Source organism: Mustela nigripes, chromosome 5 (assembly GCF_022355385.1).
Source record: "Mustela nigripes isolate SB6536 chromosome 5, MUSNIG.SB6536, whole genome shotgun sequence".
NCBI classification, from domain to species: domain Eukaryota; kingdom Metazoa; phylum Chordata; class Mammalia; order Carnivora; family Mustelidae; genus Mustela; species Mustela nigripes.
The window spans coordinates 61,393,855-61,420,138 of NC_081561.1; the positions used below are offsets into that span (position 1 = coordinate 61,393,855).

The 26,284-nt window shown below is 51.0% G+C and overlaps 2 protein-coding genes across 2 annotated transcripts; one reads left to right on the top strand and one right to left on the bottom strand.

Moving 5' to 3' along the window:
* Nucleotides 1-6,441: 6,441 nt before the first annotated feature.
* On the top strand, nucleotides 6,442-16,776 carry GUCA1B (guanylate cyclase activator 1B). Its single transcript, XM_059399081.1, has 4 exons — nucleotides 6,442-6,648; nucleotides 13,408-13,557; nucleotides 15,101-15,221; nucleotides 15,899-16,776. Exons 1-4 carry the CDS (start codon nucleotides 6,442-6,444, stop codon nucleotides 16,024-16,026), a joined length of 606 nt encoding a protein of 201 aa, XP_059255064.1. The 3' UTR covers nucleotides 16,027-16,776.
* Nucleotides 16,777-18,726: 1,950 nt separating this feature from the next.
* GUCA1A (guanylate cyclase activator 1A) lies at nucleotides 18,727-24,758 on the bottom strand. The gene is made up of 4 exons (XM_059401559.1): nucleotides 24,558-24,758; nucleotides 19,626-19,775; nucleotides 19,182-19,275; nucleotides 18,727-18,896 (listed from the first exon to the last, which is right to left on the bottom strand). Exons 1-4 carry the CDS (start codon nucleotides 24,756-24,758, stop codon nucleotides 18,727-18,729), a joined length of 615 nt encoding a protein of 204 aa, XP_059257542.1.
* Between the last annotated feature and the right edge of the window lie 1,526 nt (nucleotides 24,759-26,284).

Here is a 26,284-nt window from a genome sequence, read left to right on the forward strand (position 1 = left end):
CTTAGTGGTCTTTCTTTGACAAAAGTATTTTGCATATTTGAAGCCTACTTCCTGATATAAACAAGGTAATTTCTTCATCCTGACAGGACTTTTTAAATTGGGTTTCCTGAGAAAAGTGCCTATTCCGAAAATCATAATTAATACCCAAGTACCATATTTTGTCCGTTTGGGGAAGGGAGGTCATGAGAGAAAAGGACCTGATGGAATAAACCACAAGGCAGGTAGGAAGTGAGGGTTGTTTTTATTTACTGAGGTGTAATCCTGGGTTCATTGTTGTTCTCTCTGATCTGAGATACATTTTCTTTTTATATTAAACAAAATAATGTTATTATCTGTTTAAAGTTATCGACAGACCTCCACAGATAAACTCATTCAGGGCCTGGTTTTGATGCTTTCAAAGCAAATCACTGACAGGTTCCTTTGGCTGCTTGAACATGCCACAGGAAATACATACGGCAGTTATTTTCAGCCTGTAGTCTAATTTCCTAAAGCATTTTTACTTGTTAAAGCTACCATTGATCCTTTCCTACATTATATTACTTAGTATTACCACAACTTGAGTGAGGAGCAGAGTGGAGAAAACACAGACTTTGGAGTCAGACCTCAGGTAAGAGTTCAACCCCCTAACTGCTTTAAACTTGGGTGGAGTAATTAACCCTGTCAGAGCCTCAGTTTACTCATTAGGAAAATGTAGGAAACAATACCTACTTATTAAGGTTAGGAGTGTTAAATTAGATCGCTGAGCAGTACCTCGCGTCGTCCCGGGGGATAATAGACATCCACTACAGAGTAGCAGTTATAGGACAGCAGTACCAATCCGTGAAGCTCCAGGTGTTTGCATGCTGTAGGGACTGTTTAAGACCCAGCTGGCGAGGACAACACTTAGAGTGGCTACAAAGTCTTATTTATTTGCCGAAGTTGATGCGAGGGTTAATTTAGATGAGAAAACATGTAACATGCTTATTATAATCACCACCACCCATTATGCCAAGCATTTTACGTAGTCATTACAGATGCTATCTTACTTAATCTTCATAACAACCCAATAAAGGAGTTAACAATAATTACCTCCATTTTACAGGAGGGAAAACCAAGTTCTGACTAGCCCACTCAGTCACCCAGTGCACAGATGAAACAGACCAAAAGTGCAACTGATCAGTGGGAGTTCCAGGTAAAGGCAGGGACAGTCTAGAAAGGCTAGGAAGTACTCGGATGTCCACGTATTAAATGCAGAATATTCAAACCTAGAATCCAAATTCATTTCCCCTTGTATGTGAGCAAAACGTACTCGTTTCCCTAAAGCTTGGAAGTAAAGAGATAGGGAGCACCTGGGTACCTCAGTCAGTTAAACATCCAACTCTTATTTGTTTGTTTGTTTTATTTATTTAACAGATCACAAGTAGGCAGAGAGGGAGGGAGAAGCAGGCTCCCCACTGAGCAGGGATCTAGATGTGGGGCTCCATCCCAGGACCCGAGACCATGACCTGAGCCGAAAACAGAGGCTTAACCCTCTGAGCCACCCAGGCGCCCCAAATGTGCGACTCTTGATCTCAGCTCAGGTCTTGATCTCAGGGTCGTGGGTTCAAGCCTCACATTGAGCTCCAGGTTGAGCGTGGGTGGAGCTGACTTAAAAAAAAAAGTGGGAGTGATAAGGGAGAAAGTATCTGAAGAATAAAAGGCGTAAATGTGTATGAATAAAGGCAGGAAGCATGATATACAGTGTAATCCCTGTGGTCTCAGGGCCAACACTGGTCCCAAGTGTCCAAGGGGGGCGACAGGAGAGTTGAGGCTTCTTCAGCAGGGGGGTCTCACTGGGTCACAAGACAACTGGCATGGAGACGATTTACAGTAGGGCGTCAGGCCAGGCCCATTCAGGGCTCAGCACATTCCGGCTTGTAGCTCCCAGACGTTATTCCTGGAGCCAGGCTTACGGCTGACTGTGTGGGATCCCCAGTGTTGTCTGCAAATCCTCGTTCAATTCCTAACCCTGCCCTCCTTAAATCGTTGCTATTGTCACTCGCTTCCAGCTATCATTTGCCTGTATGGCTCCTAATCCTCTTTCAGGTGATATATTTATACCTCAACAGCTCAGCGGTATTTAAGGACAGGTCATGGGCAACTGACCCACACGGAAGTAGCCAACTGAATTGTAGTTTCCTTGACCAGAAGTTAAATTGAGTTATTTCATTCATAGGTTTGTTTGTTTTTTTAAGATTTTATTTATTTATTTGAGAGAGAAAGAGCACAAGCAGGAAGGAGAGGGAGAAATGGGCTCCCCGCTGAGCAGGGAGCCCCATGTGGGGCAGGATCCCAGGACTCTGGGATCATGACCTGAGCGAAGGCAGATGCTTCACCGACTGAGCCACCCAGGCGCCCCACGTTCATATTGTTCTTTAAGGTGAGCACAGGTGCCGTGCTGCAGTCACTCCTCAGTATTGCTTAAATCTCGATAAGCACGAAGAGACAGGGATAACAGCCCCTTCACACCCCTCCGTTAAGGTGCTGTGGGTGCAGAGCCGCTGCAGCTGCCAGGCACCTGTCTTCAGGTGTGAGGTGGTGGGGAAAATGGAAATCCCTGGGCTACAGGATCTTCAAGGCCTCTTCCAGGTCTAAAATCCCATTGCCATGTCACATCAAGAGCTACCCGTGAACCCAGCCACTCTTGAATCAAGGGAGCTGCTCTATAAAATTTAGGAGTAAGAGCTCCCATTCATTCAGCACCGTGCCGAGCCCTTTGCTCAGTGACTCAATAAGTATATGAGTTCCTTGTATCTGCCAAGCACTGTTGGGGATACCGGGAATTCCGTGTATATGGTAAAGTCCTCTCCTGAAGGATCTTGGACTTGGGGAAGGAGACATATAAGTGGGGGGTGGGATGGGAGAATAAGATGGAGTTAAGCATGATGAAGAAAATAGAACAGGATAGTGTCAGAATGACTTGAGGGGCTACTTGAGGTGGGCTTGGGAAATAGCTCTCTGAGCTATTTCTGACATAGGGTCAGAGCGGTCCGGGCAGCAGGAGCAATCAATGGTAAGGCCCCATGACCTTGGTGTGTCTGGGGACAAGGGCTGAGGAGCATGAAGACCAAGCAAGCAAGGGCTCAATCGTGTCACACATCATGGCTGTGGGAAGGAGCATGGTTTAATCCTGAGTGTGAATGGGAAGCCATAGGAAGGTTTGGAACAGGAGAGTGACAGATCAGATCTTTACAGCACACTTTTCGGGCTGCTAGGTAGGCACTGAGAAAGGGGGCAGAAACATGTTAGGACCTGCTGCAGGGACCAGTGTGAGGACACGGCCTAGACAAGAGATGCAGGAATGATGAGAAGTGGTTGGACTCAGAATATGGTTTGGACGTGAAGCTGATGAAACGGCCTACTGGTAGATTGAAATGAGATCCAGGAGCAAGAAAAGATTGAAGAGCGACTCCTCGTTTTAGGCCTAAGCAGCCGGGTACATGATCATGCTGTTACAGAGGTGGAAAAGGCTCGAGGGAGGCATCTATGGAAATCAGGGATTTGGCTTTGGCTTTGGCTTTGGTACGTCTGCAGTCTGAGTATAGATGTCTGGTAGGCAGCTAGGTTTGTAATCTGGAGTTCTGGAGAGAGGTCCAGCTGGCGGGTTGGGATTTGGAAGCTATCAGCCAACCAATGGTTTGTAATGTCGGGGTGAGTGAGTTCACGTGGACGGCAACATGGGGAGGGGAGAGGAGAACTGACGACAAGCCTGGGAGCCCCAAGCAGGAAGAGGTTTGTTAAACAGGAGGAGGTGCGAGCAAAGGACATGAGCGGTCAGTGAGAGTGAGTTTGGAGTGAAATCAGAGGATTGTGCGTTCTTGAAACCTGGAGTTTCGGGGAAGGAATTCATTGGTTGAGCTGGGGTGAATCTGTTGGCAGATTGAGTAAGGAAAGTAGGTCATTGGTGACCACCTCTCCCTGGAGTAACAAGGATGAGTATCCAGTTAGAGTAAAAGCTGTGTGAAGAAGAGAGAAGAGGATGCAAAACAGTTTTGAGAAGGTTCGCTTATCTATCGCTACCTGAAAAACACCCAGCCCCTAGTAGCTTCACTGACGCTTACTTCGCACATGAGTTACAGCTCGGTCACGGCTCGAGGACCATGCCCATTGGGTATCAGCTGCAGTGGCTGGAAGATGAGGGCTGGAGTCATCTGCAGAGTCACTCACTCACCCGACGTTCCCAGTGGTGGAAGCCGGCTGCCAGCCAGAATGCCCCCGGGTGCTCTGGGCTTCCCACAGTACGGGCTGAGCTCCCAGGGCAAGTCCTGAGGGAGAGGCAGGCAGAAGCCCGATTGCTTCTGACGGCTGACATTTGGAAGTCACGTAGTCACTACGTGACTTCCAAAAAAGGATTTTGCCTATTCTCTCCAATGAGTAGCCACAAAGTCCCGTGCAGGTGGAAGAGAAGGAGAAGTAGGCTCTTCCTCCTGATGGGAGGAACGAGGGAGACCAGATCTGTCGCTATGCCATTTTTTGGGAAAAGAACATCTTCCACAAGGGGTTTTGTTAGAAGAGGAGCCAAATTAACACAGTAGCTAGAAAGGCAACCGGATGCGGTAGGCATAGTGCCTGGGACCCGCAGGATTTTTACTATCTTCTATATGTTTAATTTCTTTCAAAATCAGAAGAACGAGAAAAAAATGCAGTCTCGACTGGACTATGTTCATCTTTACACCAATGAGTGATAAAATATGTTTAATATTTATTAATATTTATTTACTCAGTTTTTATCTTATGACCCATGAAGGCAAAAGCGTACGGGCTCATTGGATGCCCCATAATGGGACCCTGACTGTGGAGTCAAGGAAGGATTTTTGTTTGGTTCTGTTTTTTAAAAGGTGATATTCAGGCAGTTTGCAGACAGGAATGATCCATTAGAGAAGGATAAGCTGAGGATGCAGCAGAGAAAGGGAATTATTTGCGGAGTGAAGTGCTTGGGTAGCTGGAGAGAGGTGAGACCTAGCAGAGGAGCCAACAGGTGGAGAAGAAGGAAAGGGACACCACCTCCACGGACCAGGAAGGAGGCGAGAGCGTGGGCACAGGTGCAGAGAACTCTCCTGGGAAGATGAAGTGTTCCTGTGATGCATCTAGTCCTGTCTGCAATGAAGTTTGTAACAAGGTCCTCAGATGGACATGGGAGTGAGCGGAAGGTTTGAGGTTTGTCTCAAAGCAGCTTGTGACTTCTGTGTCCAGGGGAGACACCAGTGAGTGATGGCAAGTGGGTTGAGTCGGACATGGCTTCAAAGGGACTAGCAGTTTTGAGGCAAAAAAGAGAAGAGTTGGAGGCAACAAGTAGGGAGGCGATTAGCCCTACTCTCCTGACCCCAAGGGACATGGGTGAGATGAAAAATCCCTGAGTGCCCTAAAGGATGACAGGAAGTGGAGCTCCTACTTCAGGAAGGGCAAGGACTTAGGAGAACATCAAGAGATTAGGGATGTACAGAGGCGGGGGTTATGTGAGAGAGGGGGTGAGGCCTGGAGGTGTAGAGAACAATTCAGGAATAGCCAGCGGTAGACAGCAGTGTTACCCCTAAGATGATGAGATTCATGGGAACGAACGACTGCTCCTACAACCTGGAAAAGTGCATCAAATCTTCTGGTTTCTTCAAGGTGTCATTTTACTATTACATTAAAATAAGCACAAATATATAATTGATTTGAAAACAAATTTGCAGGACATTTAATATAAAAACAAGAAGAGACTTAGAGATATTTTAAGCCATCTCCCAGATTCTTCTCCTGTACTCACACTTGGGAAAGAAAGTAGGAGAAACCCTTTCTCTAGGTTTTGGGTGAAGGGTGTTAGAGGGAATCATTTGTCCTTTAAATTAGGAAATGGAAAATTTCCTAGACTCAAGGGTGTGGCTTGCTGGGACCGAGCTTGGGGACCTTCACGTCACAGATTCTGCTGCTTCTCACTGGACTGTGGGGAAGAGTGAGCCCCAGGTCGCCAGCAGGTTCTGTCTTGTGGGCTAGGAGTTGGTCTTGCTCCCTCTCTGGCCTTCAGAGTCCCCTGTGTCTCCAAGTTGGGCCTCTCTGGAGCAGCGTGGTGCCCAACTAAAGGAACAGGGAGCGTGTGTGTGTGGGGGGGTGTCGGTTTCCTGCCCGTCTTCCCCCTTCAGAATCTGGCTGAGTTACATGATTGACAAGACAGAAAGGAGGGGTGAGGCTGGGGGAGCTTAGCTGACTGGAGGTCAGACCTTCCAGAGGAATCTTCTAATGATCTTAGGGTGCTGAGCAGGCCTGGTCCCACCCCCCCTGCCACCTGCCCTATACCGCCCATCGTGTTCAGTCGCCAGGAGATGAGGAAGAGGCTGGCTGAGCAGAGGAGAGGCAGGAAGAGGACCCTCTCCTAAGGCATTGATCAGCAGCAGCCCAGGAGGCAGCACAGAGCCTGGCTCCCTGACATCCCCCCAGGCCAAGATGGGGCAGCAGTTCAGCTGGGAGGAGGCGGAGGCGGCCGGTGAGATGGACGTGGCCCAGCTTCAGGAGTGGTACAAGAAGTTCGTGGTGGAGTGCCCCAGCGGCTCTCTCTTCATGCACGAGTTTAAGTGCTTCTTCAAGGTCACAGGCAACGAGGAGGCCACCGAGTTTGTAGAGGGCATGTTCCGAGCCTTCGACAAGAATGGGGTAAGGAGGCACTGAAGGGAGGTTGGCGGCCAGCCTGCCTGGCTCATGTCCCTTTGAGCGGAAGGAGCACCCCTGTGGGAGGGAGCGCCCCGTCCCCAGGCGTCCCGCTCTTCTCTCCAATCCCTGTTCACCTGTTCTGTCTCTCTCTCCCCCACACTCTTCTCACTTCCCATCTTTCCTTCCCTCCTCTCTGTCTCACCTTCTCTCCCTCGGCCTCTCTACTCTTCCTGACTCCCTCTCTCCTCCTGCTGAGAGCTGAAGGCAAGCTGGGCAGAAAGGCACAAACGTCAGTCTGCAATCTGAGTGTTTTTGACCAAGGCTGTACAGCCTAAGGGCTTGGTTTTTCACACTCGCCAGAGCCCCTGTCACTCTAAAGTTAAGGAGCTCAAGAGCTGTTCCAAAGGGCTGAGCTAGCTTGGTATAGACGGTGCGCTCCCCCTCATTGGGGTCATTGGAGTTGAGACCAGTCAGGTCTTCCCGCCCAGCGTGCTGGAGGGACCTCCTGGGCTGATGGGGCGACTAGACGGATGATGCAAAAGTCCTTTACAAGTCTCCAAGTCAGGGAAGAGTCCATGAAATTATCCAACCACAGGATTTCTGTAAGCTCCGCAGTGGTACCTACAGCTGAGAAGATGCTCTAAGTGTGCCCCTGGAGATTGAACTTAGAAACAGAAACCCCTTCATTATTGAAGCTCATCCATCCATTGCCTCCGTGATCCTTCAGATCGTTAGATTTGCCTCAAGTACTATTTCCGTCCCCCAAATTGAGGGGCGGCTATTGGGTCTAGATAACCAATCTGGAGAAAGCCTCTATACCCTGCTTTTCCATGCATGGAGAGCTTCACTCTCTAGGCTGAGTCGCTGGGAATGCCCTTCAGGGCTGACCTTGGCCCCGGACCAGTCAGCACCTGTCAGGGGCAAGGGAGGGTGCAGTGAGCATCCTCAGGGCAACAGAAACCTCCTTAGAGATGAACCCTATGAACTCCCTCACAGACAGAGTTTCACACTTCTCCAAGCTCCCCCGTCCAAGCCCATCGCAGCCTTCTTCATCATCCAAATTAAATGACAACACAACCAGGACAAAAGGAAGTGAAACGGTTTGGCCAAGATCATAGACTGAAGGGTCCTGACTCCCCATCAATGTGCCTGCTCAGAAGGCAGTTTGTTTTTGGTTTTGTTGTGTTGTTTTGTTTTGTTTTGAGAAAGAGAAAATGATTTTTAACTAAACAGCTCATACGTGACAAGACTTACTATCATAAATATATCAGTATTCCCCATCTCCACCTAAAAATTCAGTTCAACAACAGCTCAAGATTGAAAAGGGATTGTCAAGTTTCATGGGCATAATATGGCTGTACCCCTTATAGCTACCTCATCTCTTCTTACAAATTAGCGCATGATAGGCATCGATTGCTTTTTTCCTATCATTATAACTTTTTATTTTTATTTTTTTTAAAGATTTTATTTATTTGACAGACAGGAGTTACAAGTAGGCAGAGAGGCAGGCAGAGAGAGGAGGAAGCAGGCTCCCTGCTGAGCAGAGAGCCTGACGTGGGATTCGATCCCAGGACCCTGGGATCATGACCTGAGCTGAAGGCAGAGGCTTTAACCCACTGAGCCAACCCAGGCGCCCCTATAACTTTTTAAAAAGATTTTATTGATTTATCTGAGACAGAGAAAGAGCACAAACAGGAGGAGAGGAAGAGGGAGAGGCAGAAGCAGACTTCCACTGAGCAGGGTGTCTCATGTGGGGCTCGATCCCAGGACCCCCAGATTACGACCTGAGTGGAAGGCAGATGCTTAACTGACTGAGCCACCCAGGCGTCCCTATAACTTTTATTTTGATAGGATTTCTAATTTGTACCAAGTTGGAAGAACAGTGTAAGTGACTCCCAGGCACAGTTTACCCAGTTGTTTACATTTTGCCTCATTTGCTTTGTGTGTGTGTGTGTGTGTGTCGTTCTCTTTTAGAGAAAGTTAAAGACATCATGCCCTTTTACCACTAAGTATTTCAGTGTGTTTTTCCTAAGAACAAGGATGTTCCCTTAAATTACCTAATACAAAGATCAAACTTAGTAAATTCAAGGGCACTTGGGTGGTGCATTCAGTTAAGCGTGCAACTCTTGGTCTCTGCTCAGGTCATGATCTCAGGGTGGTGAGATGGAGGCCTGCGTCAGGCTCTGTGCTGTGTGTGCAGTCTGCTTCAGTTTCTCTCTCCCTCCCCCTCTGCTCATGCTCTCTCTCTATCTCGTTCTCTCAAATAAATAAATAAATCTTTTTTTAAAATCAGGAAATTCCACATTGACCCAATTCCATGACTTAATCCATATTCAAGTTTTGTCAAATTGACATGTGATGTGTTCTTTATAGCTTCCTTGTTTGCTTTCCTTTCTTTCTTTCTTTTTTTGGTTTGATCACACATTGTGTTCACTCGTCCAGTCTTTTTATTTTTTTTTTAAAGATTTTATTTATTTATTTGACAGAGAGAGATCACAAGTAGACGGAGAGGCAGGCAGAGAGAGAGAGGGAAGCAGGCTCCCCGCTGAGCAGAGAGCCCGATACGGGACTCGATCCCAGGACCCTGAGATCATGACCTGAGCCGAAGGCAGCAGCTTAACCCACTGAGCCACCGAGGTGCCCCTCGTCCAGTCTTTTTAGCCTCTAATTCAGAATCTTTAATCTCAGCTTTTCTTTGTTTTATTTGACCCTGACATTTTTGAAGATTGCAGGCCAATTAATTTTGTAGAAGGTCTCACACTTTGGGTTTGTTCAGTGTAGCTTTGTGATTAGTTTCAGGTTTTCTGTTTCTGGCACAGGTGCCCCAGAGGTGATATCACGTCCTTCTCATATGTCAGGGGCCTATATGTTGGTCTGTCCCATTGCTGAGTGGTTAATTTCCATCATTTGGTTACATGGTGTCTGCCAGTTTCCTCCACTGTAAAGTTACCATTTTTCCTCTGTAATTAACAAGCATTTTACAGGAAGATACTTTGAGACTATGTGAATATCCCGTGGCTCCCCCAGATTTTTATCTCCTAAATTTGGCATCCATCCATAATTTTTTCTTTCTTTCTTTCTTTCTTTTTTTTTTTTTTTTTTTAAGATTTTGTTTATTTATTTGACAGAGAGAGGGCACAAGCAGGGGGAGCGGCAGGTAGAAGAAGCAGACTTCCCACCCAGCAGGGAGCCCCTATGTGATGCTCAATCCCAGGACCCTGGGATCAGGACCCAAGCCAAAGGCAGACATTTTAGCCAACTGAGCCACCCAGGTGCCCCCATCGATAATTTTCTAATTCTACCATCCCTTCTTTATCAGTTGGAATTCTACTACTAAGGAAGAGCTTTCCTAGACATTTGTTAAGTTCCTCTGTCAGAGATGGAGCCCCTCCTTCTTTTCTTTTCCCACTTAGTTTCTGTCTCCAAACCCACACCCATCTCCACTCCCCGTGTTGGCACTGTTCTTACATTAGTGAGTCTCATTTCTGGGCAATTGGTCTGAACTCTCTGAGGCAAGTAAGATCGAGAAGTCATAGATCTAGCTCACACGTCAGTTCCAGGGGGGATAGAAATGGGGGCCTGGAGGAGGCAATGAGGTCGGAGCGCCTGTCTCTGCCTCTCCCTGTAACACTCTTCTCTCCAGTGGTTGCCCTGTGATGCACTGGGATGGAAGAAAAGGGTGGTGAAATCAAATGTCATTCGGGATCCTTATGTAACCTGAAGTAGGGTCAGGGCTGGTGCGCAAATATGGCCAAATCAGGGAGAAATGGGGCAGCTAATCCCACAGAGCAGATCACACGCCTGTCACTTCTGCTCCTGCTCTTGAGTCGACAGAAGCATTTATTCCCATCATCTTCCCGTTGCCTCTGTGGGTAATTGAAGCTGACGAGGGCCGGGCACACAGGATGAGATTAGTCCTCTCTGGGAGCTTCCCAGGACTTGTCCTGGGGCTGAAGAAACATTACAGGTGAGGTCACCCCACAGGAAGGACCGCACTATGGTGTGCCTCATAGGACGCAAGGGCTCATTGTGGAAACCATAACATGCTGAGTTTAGGATGCTGTGAGAACAGAATGTTCTAGACAAAGAATGTGGGAGAATCTATAGGTTGGAGAGTAAGGATTTGTCAGTCGTTTTTTGCTGGTTTGTTTTTCTCTCTGTGGTGCTAGATATGAGGCTCATTTTTCAGACCGTAATAGGCCTTAGAGTCTATTGGACTCTAAGAGACTATTAGACTCTAGAGAGGAGAAGGAAAGTTCTTCAACTTGAACTAGAGAAGATCTGTAGCTTGAAAGGCTCTGCCGCTTCCTAGGTGGGTTTTCCTTGGGCAACTTATTTAACCTCTGAGCCTCAGCTTCCTCATCCATAAAGTGGGTATAACAAACCCAAGGGGGAAAACGTATGTGACGTAGATGGTTCCTACCTGCCATTTTACATACATTTTTTTCTACTCTTATTAAAAAAGAAATATAAGATTGATGTTCAGTAAGCTTAATACACAATTACTAATGAAAATAGCCTTTGAAAGAACAACTCACCAGTCATCGCATTGTACACCTTAAACTCACACAACATTCTCTAAAAGGCTGTATCTGCAATTATATCTCAACAAAGCTTGGGGAGGGTGTATGGAAACAAGCCAGATAACCTTCGGTGAGTGAGGAGAACAGCGAGGGGCGGTTCGTGCTCAGCAACAGCAGAGAAGGAAGCGTTGATGCGCTCAGCAGCTTGGGCTGAGTGAGCAGCCCAAGGGCATTGTGCTGAGTGAAAGCGGCCAGTCTTGAAGCTACACACTGTGACCCCATGTGTATACCATTCTCCAAGTGGAGACACTGTAGTGCTGGGGACCAGCTCAGCGGCCGCTGAGGGTTACAGTTGGAAGAAGGATGTGACTAGTAACACAAGACAATGTCCTCGGGTTGAGTTACACCTGTCTACACATATGACAAAACCTCAAATGGCAGACTTACACACAAGGTGCATTAAAGACTAGTGAAAAATGAGACCAAAACAATCATTGCTAAGAATGCACCTTAAAAAAGTTACCAACTATCTAAGAAAGCCTACCTATACACAAAGATGTTCGTTGCATAATGCAAAATATTAAACCCGTGTTCAGCAAGAGGGACTGCAGAGTACCCCTCAAAAAGATAAAATGATTTCAAATAATTTTAAAGACATGGGGCATTTTAAAACAAAAACCCAGGAGATAAAACCATAGCTCCAGTCTGACCTCAATTAGAGAAATACACGGTGGGAGGTAGGGGGACCAGAAATCATCCCACAAAAGGTGTTGAGTAAGACACCTGGGGTGTTGAGGCGGGCTTGTTTTGCTTCCTTCTTGGTTTGTCAGTAGGCTCTTTTCTAGTTGCCTCATATTCTGTCGTGTTCTGTGGCTCACACCTTGCTTGCCGAAGCGCCCCTTGATCTGGGGGTAGGGCTCCCAAGCGGCAGGGCCCAGGGGGACAGGGGTGCTCTGGGCCAGCGATGTCATTTCCAAATCCCTGTGCCTGACAGCCACTTCCGGGAGAGTGATGACTTGGGTTCTGGCTTTGGAGAGCTGAGGTCTCCGCCCTCAGAAGCAGGAGCTCCTGAAAGTGGGAACACCCTGTAAAACTCAGCCCGACCAGCCCCCTGCAGACACCACCAGCAGCAGCCTCTCACCTCCAACTCAATCGGCCTAGAAGAACAAGAAGCAAGTGCTCCCTGCCTCATTTGCTGCTTTTGGAATCATTGTCACCACATTCTTTTTTTTTTTTAAAGATTTTATTTATTTATTTGACAGACAGAGATCATAAGTAGGCAGAGAGGCAGGCAGAGAGAGAGAGGAGGAAGCAGGCTCCCTGCTGAGCAGAGAGCCCGATGCGGGGCTCGATCCCAGGACCCTGGGATCATGACCCGAGCCGAAGGCAGCGGCTTAACCACTGAGCCACCCAGGCGCCCCTGTCACCACATTCTTGATAGGAGTTTCGGTGACCTGGGCAGTGACCCCAGAGGCAGACCGCGTGCCCCCCTTCCTTCTGGGTGGTTAGTCCCTGAGTCCTGACTCCCCTTGCCCCTTCCTGGGTGGGGGTGGAGGAGGCCTGTCCTGCAGGAAGGGTAATGCCCATCTGAGCCTAGACCACAACAGAGCTGGAGCCAAGGCCTGTCTGCCTTCCCTCGGGCTCAGAGTGAATGAAAGGACAAAGGACATTTTTAGTGTGAGCGTGGCTTTCTAATCTTCCAGAACTGCCTTAGACCCAAATTGAAATTAAGTCAGTCATGTATTTGTAGATTCATACATATTCATAAGAACTGACTGCACAGAAGTGGCGCTGTGCAAAGCACAAAGGAGAGACAAAGGCCATGGAAGCCCCTTGTTTCTCCAGGAGCATATGACACAGCTAGAAAATGAGACACACACACGCAATGGCTGAGTGAGGCCCCAGAGGGAGACCCGAACTGCGCGGAACTGAGTAGAAGGCCCCTGGATGCTAGAAGAGGGAGTGAGAGAGACCACTGTGCTGAAGTGGTCGGAGAAGGAAGGCTTCCTAGAGGAGGCAACCCTTGAGCTGGCCTGGTGGAGTGGTAGTGTGGGGAGATGCCCGATCGGGCAAGGATGCTGGGCTGGAGAACACCCATGAGCGAAGCCTTAGAGGCCAGGAGGATGGCTGGAGGCCAAGCCCCGAGTGTGTGGGGATGGACCAGCCAGAATCGGGCCACCACTGCGCTTGGGGGGAGGCGGGATGGGCCTCACAGCTCGCGTTCCCACTCCCACCGCAGGACAACACCATCGACTTCCTGGAGTATGTGGCAGCCCTGAACCTTGTGCTGAGGGGCACCCTGGAGCACAAACTCAAGTGGACCTTCAAGATCTACGACAAGGACTGCAACGGCCGCATCGACCGCCAGGAGCTGCTCGACATTGTGGAGGTGAGAGGGGCCCCTGCAGCTGGGGGTGGGGAGTGGCACTGGAATCCATCAGAGGGTGCTTTCCCATCTCAGAGTTAGGCTAGAAATCAATTACAAAAAGATACCTAAAAATTCCCCATCTGTTTGGAAATAAGGCAACACACTCCCAGATAGTCCAGAAATCAGAGAAATTCTATCACACCTAGGCACACCAAGTGTTTTGAACGGGATGATAATGCACACGTAACAACAAAACTGGGAAATGTTGCCAACACTAGGCTGGCAGAGGCTTTTTAGCCCAAAATGTATATGCCAGAAAATGAGAGGCTGGAGATCAATGATCTTAGAAGTCATCTCAGGAAATGAAAAAAGAAACAGGGGCTCACGGGTGGCTCAGTTAGTTAAGAGTTTGCCTTGGGCTCAGGTCATGATCCCTGGCCGACAACCAGCTCCCTGCTCAGTGGGGAGTCTGCCTCTCCCTCTATCCCTCCTCCTGCTCATTCTCTCTCTCACTGATAAATGAATAAATAAAATCTTAAAAAAAAAAAAAAAGAAAGAAAGAAAGAAAAGAAGAATTGAGAAAAAAGAAGAGTAAATTAAACCCAGAGAGTAGAAGAAGGGAAATACTAAAGAGCAGAAATGAATGAAATAGGAAACAAACACATAGAGAAGAAAAGTCAACAAAACCAAAAGCTGGTTCTTTGCACTATGAACCACACTGACAGCAAGAATGAGCAAGGAGGAAACCGTCCCTAGTATAACTCGGACTGACACTGGACCCGATCAGCCTGTTCCTCCCCAGAACTGTACTCCCGAGTAGGGCTTGTCCACCCAGGTCAGAGACAAAGGGGTCCCCTCCGGGTAGTTCTGTGGTTTGCCCAAGTTCATCTCTCCCAGGAGGTGCTGGGGCTGGCTGTAGCTCCGGGGTTCCCAGACCCTGTCTGTGGGGCCCACCGTGTCCCAGGTGCCACGCTGGGCTGTGAGACCCTGGGGCGGACAAGACAGGCCTCTATAGGCAGAGCGCCCTGTCAGGGAACTGAGGAAAACCCTCACATGTCTCTGTGTCTTCACCACTTCCCTTCACCAATGGTGCCTCACAGGGAGGGAACACAGGGCAAAGGAGAAACCTGTTTTTCCCTCCAGTCCAAACCCCCGTATCTCCCATCATCCTATGTTACACACACGCCCATAAGTACACTCCATGCTCTTCTCCTCTCGGGCTCTCCCTGTGTGTCAAGTGGAGTTGAGACCACCACAGAGCAGGGTACCTCCCTCACCGAAGGGTTTTGGGTTCACTCAGATGCTCACAGGGGAAAAGCCACTGGCATCAGGCTGAGGGAGCCTGTGAGGCCTGACACGCAGTTGGAACTAGGCTCTAGGCTGGGTCAGTTTTTATTAGGGTCTGGGTCCTGTGGGCCTAAGATGCACCCGCTGGCGGCGGAGGGTGGACAGTGCTGGGGATGCAGGGCTGAGGGCCTGGGGTCCTGGCAGCAAGAGGGAGGGAGCACGCAAGGTCTCAGGGTGGTATGGGTGGGGGGGCCCACAGCCTGGTTTTCTCCCACAGGCGATCTACAAGCTGAAGAAAGCCTGCAGGGTGGAGATGGAGTGTGAGCGGCAGGGACAGATGCTCACCCCTGAGGAGGTGGTGGACAGAATCTTCCTCTTGTTGGATGAGAATGGAGACGGTAATGGGGGGCAGAGGTGGGGGGCGGCCCACTCCACAGCACCCCCAGGCCCTCCACCTCCCAGCCACGGTTTCCTCATCTGTGAGCTGTGGGCAGAGAGGAGGACATGACGTAACAGGGATGTCACTGGCTTGTGAGGTTGGAAAGAGGGATGGACGCTCCCACCAGAGCCGCTGATGGAAGCTGGGCAGAGCGCTGTGAAAGAGTAGGAGCTCAGGAGTCAGGCAAGCCATTTCCCCACTCGGCCTGGACTCAGCTTCCTCATCTGGAAGATGGGGAGAATAGTAATTCCGAGGAATCAATGAGGGGAGGTGTTTGAGAGAAAGGCATGGGGTAGGCCCCCATTCAGGCTACTGAGGCCCTCTGCCCTGTGGCTTGACACCTCCGGCTGACTGGGAACACACCCAGAAGAGCCCTCAGGAGCATTTTGAAGGGGCCAAAGTAAACACAAATTCATTTGCAAAGCCAGTCCCTTTAAGGAATCCTGGAAGCTTCCAGGAGACTCTGGGAGAAGGGAGAATTAACCGGCCTGGTGGGCCCCAGACTGCGGGCTCATTTGTGTAAGAGGTGTAGCTTGTCTGAGAGGCTGCCCCCTGCGAGTGGAGGCCTCTCTCCTCTTGCCCCCAGCCCCATTTCCTCACCCTCCCGCACCACCATCTCTCCTACCCCTCCCTCAGGCCAGCTGTCTCTGAATGAGTTCATGGAAGGTGCCCGTCGGGACAAGTGGGTGATGAAGATGCTGCAGATGGACGTGAACCCCAGTGGCTGGATCTCTCAGCAGAGGCGGAAAAGTGCCATGTTCTGAGGAGTCGGGCGTCCTGGGAGCCCAGTATGTGTCCACAGGCCCCTCCAGGACTCCAGGCTCACCAGGTTTCCCGAAGAGCCAGAGGGTCCCTGGCTCAGCCTGCTTGTGCCCACTCTTATCTGGCGCCCCCCTATGAAAGGGACTGGGCCGAGGCGGGTGGCTAGGGGCTCTTGGCCTAAAGTGAGAGGACACAGTCCGAGGGCAGGATTTACCCGGGAGGCGAGGAGAACCGGCTTCCTCTCTCCTTTCAGCTGCTTCTGGGGAAAGTGTGCTTCGGCTGGGTGGTTGTGGGGCGTCCACAATTTCCTACCTGGTTCCTACCTGGAAGCAGGGGAATACTGAGGGATGGGGGTCCCCTAGACTGCCCCCACAGTGGGAAGCCGGGGGCTGGAAAGTGTCGCATCTGAAGAAAAAATAGGACTTGGGCCTGAGTCCTGGATCCTAAGGAGTTCGTGGGGAGGTCTCTCGCCTCCCCCTTCCAACTTGTCTTCACCAGGGGTGTCCGCAAGGGAAAATTTCAGCCAGTAAGGCGCTGGTCTCCAGGCCCTCTGTCCTCAGAGGGATGGGCTGTGCTCGAAGGAGCTGTTTCAGCTCTGCCCCGGTGTGGCTCCTCCAGCCACACACCCACACAAACCTCCTCTCCCCCTCCCTGCCCCTCATCCCACACCTGCCTCTCCCATTGACCCAAGATGGCCATTTCTCTCTCCCTAACCTCAATTATCATCTCTGTGCACTGAGCAAGTTGGACAAACCAGGCGGTTTTTTTATTTTTTATTTTTTTAGATGTGAAGTTATTTTGTCATACAACTCTATGTGTAGCCTCAGTGTACAAACTAGATTTAAGGGGAGTTGTTCTGGTTGAACGGGGGGGGGGCGGGGGCTGGGGGAGCAGTGAGGAACTCAGAACAGGAACGTCTTTGAAGAGATGTGTTTTTATGTTGATGGATGAAAAATAAAACTCACCTACTGAACTGCAGTTTCTTAGGCATGATATTCATATAAAGTTTCCTTTAGGGGCGCCTGGGTGGCTCAGTTGTTAAGCCTCTGCCTTCCACTCAGGTCATGATCCTTGCTGGGCAAGGAGCCTGCTTTCCCCGCCCTCTGCCTGCCTCTCTGCCTACTTGTGATCTCTGACTTGTGATCTCTGTCTGTGAAATAAGTAAATAAAACCTTAAAAAAAAAATAGTAGGGGGTCCTGGGTAGCTCAGAGGGTTAAAGCCTCTGCCTTCGGCTCAGGTCATGATCTCAGGGTTCTGGGATCGAGCCCCGCATCAGGCTCTCTGCTCAGCAGGGAGGCTGCTTCCCTTCCTCTCTCTCTCTGCCTGCCTCTCTGCCTACTTATGATCTCTGACTCTCTGTCAAATAATTTTTTTTTTAATCTTAAAAAAAAAAAAAAAGAATAGTAATCAAGGTGGACACAGATCAGCCCAAACATCAGGAAGGTGGTGTGGGCCTGACATTGGGGAAATGTCCTAATTCTGTTCAAATAACCTCCCACCTCCCACCTTCAGGATTTCCCAAGAGGCAGCCACCAAGAGAAGACGTGGAAATGTCAGCTCCCTTTTCTTCCAGGCTGCCCAGGGCATTGATCTCCACCTTCCTGCCAGGTCTGTGCTCAGGTGTTGGCTGACTTAACAGCCTGAGGTGGTCCCAGTGATTACTAGTAGGACCCTCTCTTCCCCAACCCCCTCCCCATGGCGAGAGGGTGCCTCTCAGTAAGCTGGAGCTTCATTCCTCTTGCCCCTTGTTTTCTCTCTCCTACCCTTGGATTTTTATTCACTCCTTGTCCTTCCCCCACACCCAGCAGAAGCAAAGTCTCAAAGCCCAGAAGGAGCATCTTTGCAAAAATAAGCCCAGCTGCTCCAGCCTGTGTCTCTCCCCAGGTTCTTGGAGAGGTATTCCCAAAGCTGGGGCATGCAAAAAACGGGAATGGGGCCCACCTGTAACTAACTGCCTGCCCCACTTCCCAACTGGTGTCAAGTATCACTGCAGCAAGAGGGATTTAAGTTAGACCCGGGGCGGGGGGTGGTCAGGACACTTGCCACAGGCAGTGAGACACAGAACTGTGGGAAACCCCAGGGCCCTGCAGGCCACTGCAGGGCCAGCGCGGGAAGTCAGGGTGCTGTGCTATCACTTCTGAACAAAGACAGAGTTCCTCTGGATAAATGAGGACTTTCTGTAGTATCCTAGCTTCTCTTCCCATATTTTATTATACTAATGCTTAGCCTGTTAGTTCCTTAGGGATTCTCTTCTTGATGTGTCCAACATCTAGTGTTCCTACAAAGGAGGTGTATGATAAACGCTTGCAGAAGGGAGGAATAAATCAACACACCATACAAGTAGGCTCCGGTGCTGGGGTGCAGGTCGGGTGTGTGATTGCAGCATCCGATCTGTAGGATTCCATCAGGGTCCCTGAAAGCCCAGCTCCGAAATAGGGGGACTGGAGCATCTCACTGGGGAAAAGCTGGGGAAGTCCCTGAGGGTCACCCAGGAGGGGCAGTCACCACCAGCTGAGTCATGCACAGGGTTCAGGAACCATCCTTTCAGACTCCCACCCCTGCCCTTCTGGCCCACCCATCCCACACCCCAAAGAGGGGAGCTGAGCCTTTGAGTTCAGCAAACCACATCTAGTATTACAGTGACGACCTTAGGCACCAACACACGACCCCTCCCCAGTACAGAATCAGCCCAGCAGTGGGCTCAGCCGGCTGCCTCAGTCTCCCCACCGCCTGCCCCCTCCCCACCCTCCTCCTCCTCGCGGTTCTGGAGCCTGCGCACGATGCGGGTGAGGTCCAGGCTCCGTGTCAACGTGTCCAGGAGCATCTGGTCCTTCTGGACGCCCTCGATGAACTCCTCCAGGGACAGTTCCCCTGGCGTACAGAGAAAGGGAGTCAGGGGGAGGGTGCTCCCCGCTTCCCGGTAGCATGGAGGGGGGCAGAGCCAATGCGAGGGGAAGCGAGGCTGTGAGGAGGGGAAGCGAGGCTGTGAGGGGGGGGGCGGCTAAAGGAGCCAGAGCCAAGGTCTGGTCCAATGGTCCCTAAAATCCTACTCTTGTGCCTGGGGCAGGGGCAGATGGAGGATGTGGCCAGCAGAGGCCCCGCCCCTCTCCCACGCCCCCCCACTTCCCACAGCGGTCCCCATCCCAGATTCCTCACCATCCCCGTTGACATCAATCTTGGAGAACACTGTATTGGTGAACTCTTCGGCACTCATGGTGGAGTCGCTGCAGGGGTTAATGGCTCGGATGGCCTGGGGAGAAGTGAGAGGACCCATCCTAGCTCAGCCTCAGTGGTGTCAGAGCAACAGACTGGGCTCTAGAGGCAGCACTGGGGTTTAAGAGCTTGTCTCCGTGCAGATGGAAAAATGGAGGCCCAGAGGCTGGACTGCCTGAGGCCGGGTCATGCTACCCATCCCACCCACACTCCTCCCCCCCTCCCCAGCCCCGCGCCAGACGCTCAGTCCCAACCCTGCCCCCTTCTGAGACTGCAGTTCTTCCTGCTGAAGACCCATCATGCCTGCCGGCCCTCAGGCTGCCTGTCCGCTCCGGTGGGCCCTGCTGCTGCCTCTGCCCCGGCCTGGCCCTCTGCACCTGGAGTTACCCGGATGATGGTGAGCAGCTCATCGCGGTCAATGCATCCGTTGCCATCGACGTCGTAGAGCTTGAAGTACCAGCGCAGCTTCTGTTCCACTTTCCCCTTGAGGACCAGGCTGAGCGCAGCCACGTACTCCATGAAGTCAATGTAGCCGTCCTGGGCGGGAGGCACAGCCCCTTGAGCCCGATCTCCAGAGGCCCCAGGAAGGCCAAGCCCACGTGGATCCCCGTGCCCTTCCTGCTTCAGTCCTGCCACTTCTGTCCCCGCCTCCAGGCAGCCCACCAAGCCTGCCCCAGAGGCTGCCAGCAGCTTTGGTAAACCACCCGTCTCCCGGGTTGTAAATGGTGGTGTTCTCTCTGTACTGGCACTTTGGTGCCAGCGGTCACTGGCTGCTCCCCTGTGATTCTCCAACTGGAGCCCTTCCAGTTGCAAGATGTGTTGGTGAAGGAAGAGGAACAAACTGCCAGGGAAAGTTGGGGTCTTTGGAGCTGGGGAGAGGGCAAGTAGTAGATAGGGAGGACGGAGCACCTGTCTTATTCTTCCCTTTATTCTTCAAACTTCACTGAGCACCTACTATGCTCAGTGATAGAGGCTTCAAAACTCAGTAAGATATGACCCCGGTCCTGATGGGAGGGCAGTACTGGGATGCAGGTTTGAATCTTGCCTTCACCCTCTCAAAGCTGTGGGATCTGGGGCAAGCACTCAGTGTCTCTGGCCCTCCATTTCCTCATCCATAATTCTAATAGTACCTACCTCTGTGGGACTGCGGTGGGAGTGGGTGAATTTATATGTCTAAAGCACTCAACACTGCCTGATGTACAATAAACACTGAGGAAATGGCAACCCTTACTACATGTACTAGAATTGTTTCTATAAAGAGATCATTAGGGCACCAGGGTGGCTCAGTCGATAAAATCCCCACCTTCAGCTTGAGTCATGATCCCAGCATTGTGGGATCAGGTCCCGCATCTGGCTCTCTGCTCAGCGAGGAGCCTGCTTCTCCCCCTCCCTCTGCCTGCAGCTCTGCCTACTTGCGTTCTCTCTTTGTCAAATAAATGAATTAAAAATCTTAGAGAGAGAGAGAGGTCAGTATGCCAGTGTGATGAAATATAGTGACAGCACATCTGGACGGGACATTATGGAATCCCAGAACAAGATCACCCAGCTCTGCCAGGACAGAGACCAGAGGAGAGGCTCAAGGAGGCTTCCTGGGAAAGGTGATGCCCTCTTGAGTCTGAGAGGGGTTGACCATGCCAGAAGGTGGCACAAGACATGCCTGGGGGCTATTTCTCCAGGGCCCCCCAAATTTCATAGGCTGACCCACTGTCTGACCCTGCCAGTCCCACCGGGGCGGGGGGGCGTCAGGGAAGTGGGGAACATAGGCCTGCCTCTGCCCATCTCGCCCCTGAGTGAGGCTGGGAGAGGGAAGTCTGTGCTTTACAGAAAGGCTGAGCCCTCCTAAGGAGCACAGGCTCAGCATGTGAACTTGGAGTTCAGCCCCTGTTCCTTCACTTACTCACAACCCCGGCTCTGGAACTGGGAAGTTACCCAGAGGCACGTTTGGGGTCGGAAGGAAGACCTCTAACAGGCAGATTTGCCGCTGGCAAATGGGCCAGCCTGGTTTAGTAATGAGCTCCCCGTCACTGAAAGCATGCAAGCAGAGGCTGGAGCACTGTCATTAAAGATTTGGCAGAGGCTGGGCAGGATGGCCTCTGAGGTCTGGCTCTGTGCCCCCCGCCCCAGGCCTCAGGTGAGGTCTCGATGAGCCCGAGCCCCACAGTGGGTGCTGAGGTCATAGTGAACATTCGTGTGGTGCTTCCCTGTATTCACAGGCTTTCACATAAGCCTTAGCTCATTCCATCCTTGCCCGATCCATGCCCGGGGCTGTCCTCAGAACAGAGTAAGGCCTCCCTTGCCACAATGCTCAGAGAAGCAAGAAAAACGGCCAAGGAGGTCTCCCCTGGGTAAGAGGTCATGGGACAAGGACACTTTGGTTTTTCATTTTTCATCTCTCTCTACTGTAGGAAATGTTTATAATGAGCTTTCACATAATTACAGTGAATAATTTTAAAAATTACTTTCATAGTTTGTTTTTTTTTTTTAAATGGCAAAAAAGGAGCAATGGAAAAGTATGGGCTCTTGTGCCAGAAAGAGCTAATTGATGTCTTAGGAGAGTGCAGCCTTGGACAAGTCTCGGTTCCGCAGCTGGACACTGGGAATGACAGGGCCTGCTTTTCAAGACCTCGGTTTGGGTGAGATTCCATAATGATACCACAATGACACTAACTTCTTTCTAGTGCCTCTCGCTCAGTGTTTTATTTGCTTTCCTCCTTTAATCTCATGACCACCCCTGGGAGGTGGGAGTTTGGTCCCCATTTTCGGAGGAAAGCTGTTGTGAGGAGGAATTAGACCTCACAACCAGTGAATGAGCAAGCCTTGGCTAGAAGCTGGGTGGCCTAAACCCCACTGGGCCTCAGAGGCAGGGGTGAAGATTTACATCGATTTGTGTGTACCTGTGTGAGTGCTGGGCACGGCCAAGCCCAGGCAAAACTTTGAAGCAAGCGCCTTTGAAGGCGCTTATCCCCACCAAGGCACACTCCCCACTCAAGCTTCTGCTTCCCTCAACCTTGCCCTTCCAGCACAGTCCACAGGATCTCGCTGCCTGTCAACTCAGGGGCGGGCTGGCCAACCTTTTCTGTAAACGACCAGATCACAAGTATTTCAGTCTGGGTGATGTGTAAACAAGTGGGTGTGGTGTGTTCTACTGAAGCTTCACTTACAAAAATAGGCCTACAGGCCATCGTTTGCACAGACCCATTGAACTTCCCGCTCCATTGTCCCATCTCTCCGCTGACCTGCTGGGCCCCTAGCTTTGCACACGTGACAATAGGTAGAAGGCAATAGTGCCCAAAGTGAGATTTACACCGTTGGTGTATGTGAGGTCCTTTAAATGTTACAGAGATACTCTTCGTTGTAATAATTATGTGTTTAAGTTCATGTGTATTAGAAAACACAGAATTGCCCAAAGAACTCATGATTTCTCAGATAACAAATACTCGTTAAGCCCCTACCCACGTCCAGGCATCGTTCTAAGTGCTAGGGATGCAGCACTGAACCAGACAGACAAAAATCTCTGTCCTCCTGGAGTTCACATTCCAGTGAGGGAGACAGACAGCAAACATAGTGGCTAAGTGTTATTCAGCACGTCTTAGAAGATTAGACGTGCTGGGGGTGGTGGGACAGGAAATGCAAGGGTAGCGGCTAGCCCCAGTTAAACAGGGTTTCAACCAGGAAATTGGGGCAGGTGTCAGCGGGAAGGAGACTTCTAGGCAGAGACTTGTAAGGGGTGGGGTGGGGTGTGAGCCAAGCAGAATTTTGGAGGAAGAGGGTCCCAGGCATCAGAAAGGCCCTAAAGTGAAGGTGTGCATGGTGTAATCAAGAAAGTCAGGTCTGGGACAGAGGGGGCGATGCTTGCCAATACAGAGTTGGAGGGTTGTCCCTCCCTGGTGTCATCCTTGTGATTTTAGGGGGTCCTCCTGGAGATATGTCTTGATCCCAAGGGTTTCTTTAGCAGGTGAGAAGCTGAGATACTCCTGTGTGTTTGAGTGTAAGGCGTTGAGGCTCAACCATTACTTTCCTCTCTCCTGTTCAGGAATTACTCCTCCTTGTGGGGAGCACTCGGGGGGCCCAGCAAGCTGAGCCCATCCCTTCTGGGCTCATGCCATGGGCTGCAACACTCTGTTCCCAGCAACCCTTCTAGGAAAGCCCGTGGGCTCCAGGATGCTGCCCTTGAGCTTGGGACTCAACACCCATAATCTGCTTTGGCCCCTTGACCCTAAATATTAGTGAGTTTTAAATAGCCTCTGAGCCCTAGCTGTCCTTAGAAGCCCTGCCCACAGTGGTGTTTGAACCCTCTGGGCGGTGGGGGGCCGAGAAAGCTCTGGGCAGCGTGTCCCCAGCTTGAAGAGGACACGTGGGAGAGTTTCAGCACACCCTGGGTGGGGCCCAACGGGGCAGGGAGACCAGGGGTCCTTCTACCACGGCATCTTGACTGAATTGCTCCAAACCAATGAAAGATTTGCTCTGGAAACTAACAAGCATCTTAACTCATGCTCTCAACATCTGGGAAAGATGCAGGTACTGAGCTAAGGGTGCTGTGGGAGAGGGGCTGGGTGCATGGTCATCCAGCTGATGAAAACCAAGCGCCCTAACTCACTGTGCCCAGCCCCCCTGGGTGCCCACCCCCCCAGCTGACAGGAAGTCCTCATCCCATGTCCCGCTGATGACTCAGGGACAATACCATTTGACCACCGTGCAGACCTTCAGACCCACTCAAGAGAAGGTAAGCTGAGGTCACTGGGCACTTTGGAGACGGGCGTAGCCTGGACATCCCAGTGGCCAGGCAGCCTGGCCTGTCCCCAGAGCATCAGGGACGGCTCATGTAACATGGGCCTGCCTGTGCCAGCCAGCAGGGGCCAGAGGCTTATCACCCTGCTCTCTCCTCTCCACTCCCCTTCCTTTTGGACCCTCTAAGGGCCTGGGCAAAAGCACCAGGTATGACCTGAGCACTTAATAAGTGCTCGACCACTGTGTTGTAGGTGTTCACACCCGTTCTGGAGTAAACCGAGACACACGTGTGTGGACGAGGCAGAGGAAGTCATTAGATTGGGTCTCCTGACACCCTAACCTGTGGACCCCTCTGTTCTTGCCTGGAAGGTGAGGGTGCAGACAGGGTCTGGTTCCTTTTTGAACCACCAGTGCCTGACTCACAGTAGGTGCTCAATGAACGTGAGATCCGTTGACCCCCTAAAGGGACCCCATATACACCAACAGGCCTGCCCCCTCCTCCAGCAGACGCCATGTTCCGGCCCCTGCACCCCCTACCCGAGCCCCGCACTGGCCGGGCCTCCAGCGTCCCCCACCCAGGCCTCCGCTCACTTTGTTGAAGTCAAAGGTCTCAAACATCTGCTCCACATACTGGCTGGCCGACGGGCTCAGGTTCTTGAGACCGAAGAACTGGCGGAACTCGTAGAGGGTGAGCTGGCCGGAGGGGCACTCAGTCATGAACTTCTTGTACCATTGGTGGCACTCGGTGCTGCTCAGCTCCTCCACGGACTTCCCATCCATCACATTGCCCATCTCCCAGGCCTGCGGGGGGCCTGTGCCCCAGGTGGCTAGATCTTATTCCCCGCAGCCCCTGCAACAGGGAGGCTGGGTTCTCTAACCCTGGGCCCTCCTCGATCAGAGGCCGGAGGCCTCCCGAGCTCAGCAAAGAGGGTCTGATGAATCAGACAGTGCAGGAAAATGTCGGGAGGAGGTGAGCAGAGGGACAAAGGTAATGGGGGGCTGTGCAGTCCCACGACCAAATCCAGAAGATGCCTGAGAACCGGCCTTAAGTCCCCACTAAACCCTCGCAGCCAATGGGGTAGAAAAGAGGAGTGAAAATAGAACAGAGCTTAGGGAAGCAGAGGCCCAGGATTACGGCCTTGAGCTGACAGGTGAGAGGATGTTCTTACCCATTTTGCAATCTCCTTATCCCTTCTTACCAGGGCGGAGTGGGTGGTGAGCCAGTGGCTGTTCTCATCCCATTACCTCCATTCTCCTCTCCTGCTTTGAGTGGGTTCTCAATGTTTTTGGTTCCTGCCCTCAGACATGGAACTGAGGTACATGTGAGATAGAGCTGGTTCCTTTTCCACAGCTGGGCCAACTGTGGGCTCCTGACAGGACAGTTATGTACAGTTATCCAGGCTGTGCACTGCACTTGGGCAGCACAATTAAGGGCTTCCGGTCACATCAGGGATAGTTAATATACAAGAACACCTGAGTGATGCAGAGTTTGTGGGCTTCCAAGATGAGTTCTGAGCAGTCAGGGGGAGCCTCCTCCAACGTAATACTGTATAAGTACACACGGCCTTGTATATACACACACACACACACTCACTGGTCCTCTTCTGGCCACACTCTTACATTCCCAGAGACTCATCCCCAGAGGCTTGAATTTAGCCTTCCATTTGATCCACACTTGATACTATCTCCTCCCAGGGCATGGGGATGGGGAACAGTGTGTGCCTAGTGGCCTGAGGTGTGTGTGTGTGTGTGTGTGTGTGTGTGTGTGTGTGTGTGCCAGCACACAGGTGCATGGTGAGCTGCTACTACTCATCCCAGAAATGTCCTAGGCCAAGCATAGTGCCTGTCCAGGATGAGGGTTGCCCCTGTCACACAACACTGTCATGTTCATGATATCTGGAACTAGAAGGAAGCAGCCAACTCGTTAACAAGGCTCAAACCTGGGTCATGACATCACCAGTGAAATTTTAATCTTTGCTTTTTAAAAATTACCTGGGGCATCTGGGTGGCTCAGTCGTTAAGTGTCTACCTTCGGCTTAGGTCATGATCCCAGGGTCCTGGGACTGAGCCCTGTATCAGGCTCCCTGCCCAGCGGGGAACCTGCTTCTTCCTCGCTCTCTGCCCCTGCTTGTGTTCCCTCTCTCCCTGTGCCTCTCTCTGTCAAATAAACTATTTTTAAAAAAATAAATAAAAATTATCCATATTTTTAAGTGGTTTATAACGAACTCATATTACTCATAAGAAGAGACGAGAGCTGTTTTAGAAAAAGAAACTGAATAGGACTGCTTTGCCTCTCCTCTGCCCAAAGTGATGAACAC

Coding starts and splice junctions, on each gene's coding strand:
- GUCA1B (XM_059399081.1), top strand. CDS start 6,442: ATGGGGCAGCAGTTCAGCTGGGAGGAGGCGGAGGCGGCCGGTGAGATG. Junction 13,558..15,100: donor AGCTGCTCGACATTGTGGAG/GTGAGAGGGGCC, acceptor TTTCTCCCACAG/GCGATCTACAAGCTGAAGAA. Junction 15,222..15,898: donor GTTGGATGAGAATGGAGACG/GTAATGGGGGGC, acceptor CCCCTCCCTCAG/GCCAGCTGTCTCTGAATGAG.
- GUCA1A (XM_059401559.1), bottom strand. CDS start 24,758: ATGGGCAATGTGATGGATGGGAAGTCCGTGGAGGAGCTGAGCAGCACC. Junction 19,776..24,557: donor AGACCTTTGACTTCAACAAA/GTGAGCGGAGGC, acceptor CCTCCCGCCCAG/GACGGCTACATTGACTTCAT. Junction 19,276..19,625: donor AGCTGCTCACCATCATCCGG/GTAACTCCAGGT, acceptor ACTTCTCCCCAG/GCCATCCGAGCCATTAACCC.